The following is an 11,915-nucleotide window of genomic DNA, read 5'->3' on the forward strand; positions in this document are numbered from 1 at the left end:
AATTGTATACATTAAAAGGAAAGCAATCCTAATAAACTGGGTCAGTGAAAAAGACAAAACCTAGATTTTGATTATATATATTAAAATAAAAAAAAACACTTTAGTAAGCTTTTAAATGCTAAAATTGTTTTTAGTCTGTAACATTGGATTTTAATCGTAATTGTGTTATAGATTTTAAATTATTGTATTATATAAATTTTTAAAAATCATACTTTATAAATATAATTTACAATCTGTTTCAATTTTAAAACTATAGGAAAATATAATAGTGTAAATATACTAGAAAAATCCCTTAGGCTAGATAAATACTCACTTCCCCAAACCTTGAAAAAGTTGACATTTTTAAAGAAATTTTTTAACGTATTTCGAAATTTTTAAACGTATTTCGATATAATTAAATGAAATTTTACGTTTTTAATCCATATTGATATAAATTTTAAGTTTGAATTTTTATATATAAAAAAATTAGATTTTTGAATTGAATTGATTTAAAATTAAAGGCGTTTTATATATATATAAAATTTATATAAAAAATTTCAATCGAAATTAGATTTTAAAATTAAAATAATTCAAATTTTAAAGTTAATGAAATCATCATCATCACCCAATAAATAAACGGGGGAGGGAGGGGTAGCAAAACGAGAGTTAAACGTGAACTCGTGATGTATATATATTTTCCACTTCCAGTTATAAAATAGATGAGTACTGGCTGAAGAGAGCTTGATATGGATATCTAAAACGGTCCTAATTATCGGGCTTGAAACCGACGGTACCAATGACTTATCTCATCTAATAACTTTCTGTACACAAAATACAATATATATATATACTTTTCAGAATAAAATTATCTAACAATCAACTGGTATGGAGACCTGTGATTATAAGTTTTACAAAATATTATTATTAGTATTATCCCACCTAAATAAAAATTGCTCGATATATAAGATAAAGCAAATAAATAAAATTTTAGTCATTCAATGAATTTAAAAATTTATGACGTGAAATGTATAATAAAATAAAATAGAATAATATGCAAGACAAAGAATACATTTGAAATATTATAACTCCTTATCCTTTCAAATGTATTCTTTGTCTTACATAGAATAATAAAAATCTTTTGATTTGAAATTTAAACATTTCACGTCATAAATTTTTAAATTCATTGAATCACTAAAATTTATATATATATATATATATATATATATATATATATATATATATATATATATATATATATATATATATATATATATATATATATATACGCATATGTACGTATGTATGTATACACTATTCCCGTAGACGCACAGTTAGCTTTCTGGTCACAGGCCGTTTATGTTGTCTGTTTTAATTGATGACAACTTCCTTTTGATACTTCATTATTTATGACGTTACACAGAAGAATACCTTACCGATGTCTTCCATCAGTTTTAATGGATAGCAATGTGATGTTATAAACGTTTTCTTAAACTTTGTTTAAATGGATGACGTCATCGTCATGACGTCATCACTTTTTGCTTGCAAGGTCCGTAAAATTTTAGTTGTATGTTAGACAATGCAGGTCTAAACGACTCGTCTAATATCAAATTAGAGGCATACAGTGACTGTCCACCAGTAAATTTACCGGTCATGGTTTGTCTTTTCTCAGTTTTCAAAGATGATGACATCCTTTTGTCACTACAGTATTTATAATGTCATAAGGGATATCTTCCTGCTGTTTTCAATTTATTTTACTGGACTTCCATGTCTCTGAGATGCTATAAAGGTGTTTCTCTTTAGATGATCCTGTGTGTGTTTGTCATGTTATGCGCGCGCGAGTGCATGTATGAGAGAGAGAGAGAGAGAGAGAGAGAGAGAGAGAGAGAGAATCGGGGCGAGGTAAGTTGATTAATTTTCACTATTCAAAGTAATACAGAAATCTTTCGTACACACGCATTTACATATATACACGCATCCACCCATTCGCCGACCTCGAATTTGGCACTTGCATAGATATATAATATATTCCAACTCTTTCTTTCTTTCTGTCTGTCTGTCTGTCTGCCCCCCTCTCTCTCTCTCTCTCTCTCTCTCTCTCTCTCTCTCTCTCTCTCTCTCTCTCTCTCAACACTTTACTTGGAAAGTGAAGCACTGCCGCCATGTTTCTATGTTTCTTCCCACTCTGGTCTCACTTGTTCGTCCACAAATTTATCACCTTTTTCTTTTCTTCTACTTCGCTGTTCTCTTGATAAATCACCTATAAATAGTTTTTGTCTTTTTTAATTAGAAATATCATTGGAGACACAGAAAGCAACGCCAGCAACTAGCAATAATCGTCGCCAGAGGTCGTCTCAAATTTCCACCAACAACTTGTTTGTAAATATACGGAGACTTGTGTCAATTGAGCGAATGCTCCAGTTGAATGCCTTGTCCAGATGTATGATCATCACATAGATGCCTTTCCTCTTATCTCTTTCATTCACCTTTAGAAATTAGAGGAATTGAAATTACATAACGAAATATTTGTATCTTCTTAGAAAGAAAAAAATCGACTTTACATCCCGACATTTCAAATCAAGCTCTATTTTTGGAATTGTGTCCACTCTCAGGTAAGTCTTATTCGTTTCAAATATTGATAGAGTTTTGGATTCTGGGTGTTTTTTTTTACTATCACCATATCACCATAAAAAAGAGAAGTAGCCATTTTGTAACAGTTCACTTATGATTCCATCAGATGAAAGTGGGAGATATTGGATTTACTTTCGGTAATCTCGTTACTCTAGCTTTCTTTATTTTGTCATGTAGTCCTAGCATTCAATGAGCAGTGTTTCTGCCAAAGGGAGAAAAATTGGTTTTCTGTGAGTCGGAAGCTATCTCTCTCTCTCTCTCTCTCTCTCTCTATATATATATATATATATATATATATATATATATATATATATATATATATTCAATTTTCACCCCAAATAAGGCACAGTGCCACTTTGAAGTAGGGGGCTACTATCGGGGACATAAGTTGCAGGGACATTAGGAATGGAGATGAGCAGCAGGATGCCTGTTCACATTACACTTGAACTTGAACTTCTGCATGTCAGTACAGTTGGGAAAGTAGAATCCCGGAAGGGAGTTCCAAAGTCTAGCAGTTCTGGGAAAGAAACTATTGGAGTAGAAGGCTTTCTTACGCCTAGCAATCTCTACTGTGTAGAATTCGCATTTAGCTGCTTATCGGGTTTGTCGAGGAACAAGTGCTTAGAGTTCGTCAGAGCATTCACCATTAAAATACTTGTAGAACAGGCATGGGGATGGGACAGAGGCTGAAGCTTAGATGACAGTTCAGAACCTATATATATATATATATATATATATATATATATATATATATATATATATATATATATATATATAATACTTATTACTGGTTATTTTTTTACCTTAAAATGGTATTTTTTTTTTGTTTTTTGTTTTTAGCTTCTTACATTAAATGGCTTCATACCTTATCTGGAGCGATTCCCATAAAAATAACAACGTTCCCGAAATACACAATCTTATTGTTAATAAAAAAAAACGCCAATAAAAACTGATTAAAACAAAAAAAGATTCCAGTCAGAATATGTCTTCGTAATATATATATATATATATATATATATATATATATATATATATATATATATATATATATTTAATTTTTAAATACTTTATGAAAATTTGAGCGTCATTTTTAGAGGTGAGCTATATAATACTTAGGAAATCTTAACATCTTAATGTATTTTTATAATATGCAAATAGTTTTTGTGTTTTTTGTAATTGAAAAAAATTATTGCTGGCAATGCATGATTACGAATGATGCGATGTTTTTTTTTATAGATACATTGAAAATAAGTTTTAATGAACACTTAAACGCTAAATGCCGTAATTTAATAGAGATGCATGCAAAATGGCACTAGACGTGATCTAATTTAATCTAATATATAAAGAGAAGCCAGTCTGATTATCAGAATTTATCATCGATATCATTTAAGGCGACAAATCAATACTTGCTTCTAATTTGGAGAGAGTGACAAAGTTTTCACTTCGTTGCTCAAAATAAGAATTCTTGATACGGTTTTGCGCATGTAACTCTGCGCCTATACTCGCCATAATAATTTTTTTTAAATAAATAAAAAATATTTTATGTAAAGCAGATGCATTTCTCTGACTTTATCAACTTTGCCGTTTTGATCCACACTGAAATAAAAAAAAAACAAAAAAACTCGTTTCCTTCAATAAAAGTTTGAGCCAAAGTAAGACAGACCTAACATCTGCTTTACGTCAGGACCCCTTGTCTCTCTGTTGAGTGTTGGGACAGCATTTTTAAACTCACACACAAGTACACACACAGTCATAAGCATACGCACTCTCATACTAACGCACACACAACGCATGAACTCTTTCACACTGTCATCCGTTCATCGAAAACAAATGTAAGAATGTCTTTGATTTTAATACTCCTAATATTTCTCACTGAACTTTCTACAATAGAAAAAAAGAACATTGCCTTTCCATCTGTATAACTAAGTTGGGAAGTTTTGATTACGATTTTTCAGACCTGTTGCTAATTCACAAACTTTAAATTATCGACTCAGGCTTCCTCGATATATTCACTAACAAACAAAACTCTTCTTCTTCTACTAGTGTAACAGAGCGCTGACGCGCGTATTCAAATGCACAAAAAATGCGAAATGACGTCACTTTAAAGAAAAACACTATAAAAAAGAGAGGGAGCATTGTCAGAGAAGACGATCACGTTAGAGAAATGGGTGACGTTCGAGAGCACGTTAGAGACGTGGGTGACGTCACGTTCGTAATGAGAAGTCACGCGTGGCGGAAGAAGTAAAACATAAATGTCGTTGTTACAACGGGGAAAAGCGAGTTGAAGTTTTTTCTAATTCTTTGTCTACTTTGCAACTGAGGCTACAGCGTGTTGGTTACGTCACACAAGAACTCTCAAAATATGGACAAATACTGTTTTCCTATCTATGTAAATTTAATTTTAAATATATATAAAACATCTCTATTTTGAACTTATACTTTTGACTCATTATTTTGTCTGTGTTTACTACATAATATATATCTCGCCCTCTCACATTTAAGTATTATCTAAAATAGTTCATTTACAACTGTTTCTCTTAAATCTGCTCCTAAACTAGAACCTTAAAAAGGGTCGTCCAAAAGTACATTTTACTTATAAGTGTTTTGCTATAAGAACGCACTTTGATGATTTTTCCAAAAGAATTATTCCGACCCGGAAGAGAGGTTCTTCAATAATGAGCTAAAAAGTAAATCAGGTTATGTCAATTATAAAAAGAAGAAATTTGATAATTGAAATTTTGTTTCTTTGTAATGTATGCGGAATTATTCGAGATAATTCATTGTTTTGAACTGTTGTCGCTCTTACTTTTTTTCTGGTGATACTATCGTATCACCATAAAAAAATGCATGTTGTTAATTTTTAAAAAAAAAAAAACCCATAATTTACCATTTTTAGAGGTGGATATTTCAGGAGTTACCAACTTTTAAAATCTTGGCCCATGTTAATAAAATATAAGCAGTTTTTGTTTCGAAAATTTTTAAATGAGAATTGATAATTTGTATTATCGGACTACTATTCTCATTTTCGCTTCGTTCGATGTAACCTTTGGCCACTTTTGGGTGCATCTTATTGAACTCGGGAATCTTGGATACAACCGATAAAGGCCTTGTGTAACAATCAGTTTTAATTGACAATTTTCTAGGAGTTGAAAGTTCAATACTAATTATAGGCGAGATTAGCTGAGAATGAAATACAAATTACTTACTTAAAACTTCTACACAGTCGTGGCTGACGGAACGAGGACAATCTAACCTTGTGGATTAAATAAAGGGTCCATTTCTTCAATCTAACCTTGTGGATTAAATAAAGGGTCCATTTCTAAAATTAAAATATGCGATTGAAAACAAAGTTCTATACGAAACAATTTTATTTACGAGAACTCCAATTAATTTTATATTAGTTTTTAATGATGATAACATATCACTTAATAAGTTATTACTTGCTTAACTAATAAAACAAAAACTTTAAGGCAAAATCCGACTTTTTACATCGTAAACCATAAAAATTATAATCATTATTAAACTGACGCTAACTTTTAATTTTAATCTGAAATAAATGATTGATTAAAGAGTAGTAAAAAGTCCATCCTATGTTCGTTCCTTTGACGTCATCATGCGCTTATTATAACAACTTGAATGTATTTAACCAATCGAAATTGAGTATTTATCAGACATTGTTTCTTTTGCTCCTGCTGATTTTGTTCATGTCGCTGCTCGTTGCTGCTGTTAATTTGTTATTTTTGTTAACTTGTTCTTGTCGTTGCTCGCTACTGCTGCTGTTGCTTATTTCTTATTTTTTGTTAACTTGGAAAAGGGTGCTATCAATTAGACCTTATGTATCAATTTAGAAGAAAATAAATCGGAAGGAAATCTTGTCAATGATTCTGCAACATACGCATAGTTTTGTTCTAAGGTGATACACTTATTCCAACGATTCTTTTTCAATTCGATACCTTTTTTGAAGAACGATTTGTTTTTGGCTTCAAAATGGGCCTCAGTTTACGAGATTATTTTTTCATTGAAGCCAAAAAAATTTTCTATGGCATTCTTTTGTGGTCTGCAAACATTCAATAGTTGCCTTAGATCAGCTCTGGAGAAGCGTTATTTATTTAGGTTTGCTATCGTTGCATCGACTTGTGATACGTGTTTTGTCTTGGTGAAAAAGCATTTTATTTGTGGTAATTTTTGCGATTTCTTTTCTCAAACAAACTAATAATGCTATATAACATTCCCTATTCATGGTCCTTTTTTTTCACAACAAAATATTGCGCATAAAATGTTGCGAACTTCAAAATATGGAAGCCCAAACCTTGTTTGTTGATATTTGTGACATTGATCGCTTTGGAAAGCTTTCGTCTGCTACTGAATGCAAATTTGACCCAAAGTTAAGTCATGGATCCATGTTTCAGTAACTATAACATATTCATGCAAAAACTCCTTTTTATTGCATTGAAGCAGTTGTAGGCAACGCTCTGAATCGTAGATGCGTTGCTGTTTATTTTTTATTTAACTATGAGCAAACACGGCATTCAGTTAGAATAGAGTTTTCTCATTGACAAATGTTCAAGAAAATGTTGAATACAATGTACTCTGATATCTTAACTCCTTTGCTACTTTACGCAAGTTTAATTAAGATAGACCAAAACAAGTTTATGGCCTTTTATATATTTTTTCTGAACAATTGCCGAATTTGGGCGATCTAATTCTATTGCATTCAAATTCTGATACCTGCTCTACAAAGAGTAGTACTTTATAAAAATCATATAGATTTTTATTAGTGCCACTATATATATATATGTCAAGTAAGAGGTTTGATGATTGACTTATTATAGTGTGCGTTTTGTTTGCACCGGACATTAAAAAACATGCGAAAAATAATTTAGAAAAATGTTAAAATATTGGGATACCAATTTCTTCGAAATTAATTGAATATATCATAGTGGCCAGCGAGTAAAACATTGAATAAAAGTGACTATTAAAGTATTGCATTTCGCATAAAACAATTTATGTATTAAAATGTCGGATTCTGTATTGAGCATTGAGGTGTGTGTTCAGATAAAGATCGTACCGAATTCGCTTCTCTCTCTTATAGAACTCTCATTTATAAAATTAAAAAAAACAAGCACCTATAATTGTGATATTATACCTGAGTCACTAAGTGCTGGGAGGGGGTGGGGTGGCAATAGATAAAGGAATAGGAAGTGTCTGACAATAAACAGAGATGGGAAGTAGCAAACAATGAATCCTTAGGTATTTTAGATCGAGCCTTTTTGATTTGACAACGGCAATAGAAATCCACAGAACAGATAAAACAGGGAAGGGCAACTTCCGGTAGCCGGGATGGGGGCGACTTCAGACATCGACACAGAGAATTAGTTGACATCGAGCTATCGGTTGCGACAGATGTGAACTGATAGCGACATGCACGACTGCGAAACAGAGATAGAGACGAATTGCGACTAATAGACGTGCTTAGCCTTGGTAGTACGCGTGGGTTGGAATATAGTTTCACATACACCTAGATTGCAACTGATTTGTATATGAAGCAGTGGCGTTGTGTATTTCGTGTTTTAATATTACTACTTTGTGAAGCCACGTGTGTTCCCATCGACGGTGGCCAGCGAGAAAATAACGATCCGGCCATAAGAAACATACCACGGACCACATGACGTTGGGGGTCACATTATCCGTGAAAACAAAAATCGGTTGACGAATGAATAAATTATTACTGTAAGATTGAAATATAAAATAATAGTGTTTTAAAAAAGTAAACTTATGAAATCTTTCTCATGTGTGTTAGTGGCAGTGGTAGTAGATCTGGACTCAATCGATTCCTGTATGTATAAATATTCAATAGATCCATCAGAACAAAATATAAAAATCTATGAATGTGAACAAAAGTATATTTACGATTTCTGAAAATACTAGCGAAACAGATGTACATACCTAGCTTTTGGTTAGAAAGCTATATACACGTCAATGATACAGAGAGCAACCACATTTTAATTTATATATAAGATTATTTTATTTATAACTCGAAAGTTAAAAAGTATATAAATTAAAAAGTCAGAACAAAAAACTAGTATGAGGATTTCTCATACATTCCCAGACGATGTCGATGTATTTACAAGTATATAATAGTTAAAAGTACAATTCAGTCACCGGCAACAAATACACCGGATATTAAGAGACAATTGTCAGACGTATCATCTAACAATGCTCTCTCTTTCTTTTAGAGAAATTGTACACAGTGTAATGTTAAGACCTCTGCGTTAGTTATAACTTTGGATATTGTATCAACACAGTGATATATTTTTTAACATGTATTGTGTACTTTGTAAAATAACGTTTGTACTAAATGCAATGTTTTGAATTGTTTTTTTTATTCTCATTTTGAACTAAAATAAAATTATATAGATATACACACATGAAATATTGTTTCAGTTCTGCTAGATCTACAGCTGATATGATTAGTGAATCTCTCAACCAGGGCTTCGTTTCTTAAGCAATAGCTCTTGACTTATCCAAGACTTTTGATAGGGTATGGCATAAAGGCCTACTTCACAAGATTTACAGTTTTAGAATAGCGAGAAATGTCCTCTCAGTTATTACATCCTTTCTCTCGGATAGGTTTATAAAGTAATGGTCGATGGGCAGAAATCAGAAGCTCACATTTTCCCAGGATTTCATCCTGGGAAAATGTGATCCCAACTCTATTCCTGATCTTCATCAATGATCTCCCAAATTACATTCTTAGATCATTCGTAGACATTTATGTAAACGACACCACAATCTACAGCAACACTTCAAAAATCGACAATGACAAAGACCTTTCTGATTCACTCTTCTGATCTTGAGAACGTGGTGCAACGGGGAAAAGGTGGCAGGTTACTTTTAATGCATCTAAAACCAAGTTTCTCCCTTTTCGTTATAATCGCTCTGACCTCCATCTGGCCCCTATTGAAATGAATGGTTCTCGTCTTGTAGAAGCACCATGTCTTGACAAACTCCTTGGAGCGACCTTCACTCTTGATCTGAAATGGAACCCGTATATCAAATCTGTTGGCCAAATCACTGAAAAATGGTTGGATACCGCTGCAGTAGGTATCTCACTGCCGATGCATTCCTCTATCTGTATAAGAGTCAAGTACATCCTAAAATGGAATACTGTTCCCAGATTTGGGCAGTAGCTGCTCGGAGCGCTATATCTTGCCTTGATAGAATTCAAAACTGGCTTCGAAATCTAGTAGGCAATACTTTTTTCTCTTCTCTGCAACCTCTTTCGCACTGAAGAGATGTCGCGAGCCTATCTCTGCTCTATCGTTATTTTTATGTCAAATGCTCGTCTGAGCTCCAATCTACGTTCTCCTGCCAAAGTTTAAAAAAAAAACACTCAACTAGCTACAACCATTCTCAACAATTTTCTCCATTCAATCTGTGCTTAAATCTAAACGCAGATTCTATGAAAAAGCATTCTCTCCTAGAACAGCCCACATGTGGAACAGTGTTTCATTGGTCTGCTTCTCGGCCGATTACAACATGGTAACCTTCAAGTCCAATGTAAATAACTTCTTACTGATCCGTCCCCTTAAATAATCCAAATTCTACCCAAGTTATGGACATTTGAAAGCGGCTATGTGTTTGTTAATTCTTATCCCGTTAAACTAGAATATTTATATAACTTATAAGAAGAGGTCATTCAGAATGACCAAACGAATAAAATCCAATATTCATTTAGTCTGTTGGAAATTTTGTTTTTCAATTTTAATAAAAGCAATTCAGAGAGCCCTGACATTGCTCGGAAGTGAATGATGATCAACGAATGTTTCACACTCCCGTATTTTGTCCCGTTTTTCAATCAAATCGATTGATTGTCTGCTCTAGTTGGGGAATCATCGCTGTATACTGGGAAGAAGCTTCATATGCCTCCGCGCAGTGACTTAATCCTCAATGCACTGTAGAGAACCTACTGTTAATTTTATAAAATTATTTTATATATAATCGCTTGAATTAAAGTTTAAAATGTAAAAATCTAGTATTATGCTTCAATTGTGCTCTGAAGAGAAACATTTATTCCGAGCGCGCCCCTGTCATATCAAAGAATCTACTGTTAATTTTGTATGCCCCGCCTTACTGCTTCTGCGGTGATAATGACTTGGATTTAAGTTTAAAATGAAAAAGTCAAGTATCATGGTGCAATTGTACTTTAAACAGAAACATTCACTACGAACGCGCCCTAGTCATATCAAAGAACTGGCTGTTGATTTTATATATCAGTCCTTTCAGCTTGTGTGTAATAGAACTTCTCAAATGCACTTGTGAGGTTAGACTGTGTAAAGTTTTATCGAAATCCATTGTTCTTTCTTTCATCGGATTATCGATTATCAACACTTATTGAAGACATTCCGATACAAAACCTACCTAAGAATAATGCCAGGCACATAAAGTATCTTCATGTGAAATTTCTAAAAATAGAACCAGCCGTTTTCAAGTCTTTCAAGTTTTCAAACGGAACGCAGTCACACACACAGACACACAGAGATAAAATTCATTTTATAAAATAGAGATTCTTGTAGTCAGTGCGATAAATGACCCAACTTTATAAAGAAAGATCTTTGTTTTGTTTTTTTTAAAGATTGTTGTTTGGACATCAAATATGTTCTATCTTCTTTGTTTTATATATGACGTGTGGGACTGTATCATATAGATAAATTTCGCACCTTTTAGAAAGGAAAACAAAAACGTAATATCTTGGCTAATGTATTGTGAAATTTAAAAGTTCGGCGCTTAGATAAACTTTAGCTGAATGCAGCATATCTGAGTAAACCACCCTGATTTTCCACTATAGCCTCCAGGCTGGACTTGAACCTCGAACAAACGGCACTTAAGGTGTCCTTCGAGAATCCTGGCAATCAGCTCGTCATTGGTAGGGTAAGCATCTTTCTCAGCTGCGTCGTAACAGTAATAGTGAATTATAAAATAAGTTTATGTGTACTTAATCCAAAATACGTTACAAAAAAAAAGTACATGAAGTTTCTTTATAATCTATTGAAACAATATTCCATTGCGTTGCAAAATTCGTAAGAGACACACCTCCATTATAGAATACATTAGTAATTTTTCAACATCCGTAAGATCCGGTGGTTTGGGAATTCCGCGAATAGAGGGATGATATTTTTAGAAAAATCATACTATGAAGCACAATAAAAGTCTGTTGACTAAATTTGAGTTATGTATGTTCCTATGTTTACATATTTCTATGTACAGGATTGATTCCTAAAATAATAAACTGATCATTATGAATTTAG

At 32.8% G+C, this 11,915-nt stretch overlaps 1 protein-coding gene across 5 annotated transcripts in view; it reads left to right on the forward strand.

The window, feature by feature from the left end:
• LOC145277797 (sodium- and chloride-dependent glycine transporter 1-like) overlaps positions 1-11,915 on the forward strand; it is a 213,009-nt gene that overhangs the window by 56,826 nt on the left and 144,268 nt on the right. For 2 of the 5 annotated variants that reach the window (XM_080129625.1, XM_080129627.1), the window contains exon 1: positions 2,109-2,588. The exons of 1 other annotated variant lie outside the window; for it this stretch is intronic. Coding sequence is in view for 1 of the 4 variants with exons in the window: in XM_080129621.1 (XP_079985747.1) it covers positions 1,546-1,632 (87 nt within the window). In the remaining 3 variants the exon portion in view is untranslated. Of the gene's footprint in view, positions 1-1,530; positions 1,633-2,107; positions 2,589-11,915 lie in introns of those variants that run through there. 2 more of the 5 variants (XM_080129621.1, XM_080129623.1) reach the window with 2 other exon arrangements.

The sequence above is a fragment of the Euprymna scolopes genome, chromosome 6 (genome assembly GCF_053919585.1).
Source record: "Euprymna scolopes isolate OS-2025 chromosome 6, ASM5391958v1, whole genome shotgun sequence".
Taxonomy (NCBI): Eukaryota; Metazoa; Mollusca; class Cephalopoda; order Sepiida; family Sepiolidae; genus Euprymna; species Euprymna scolopes.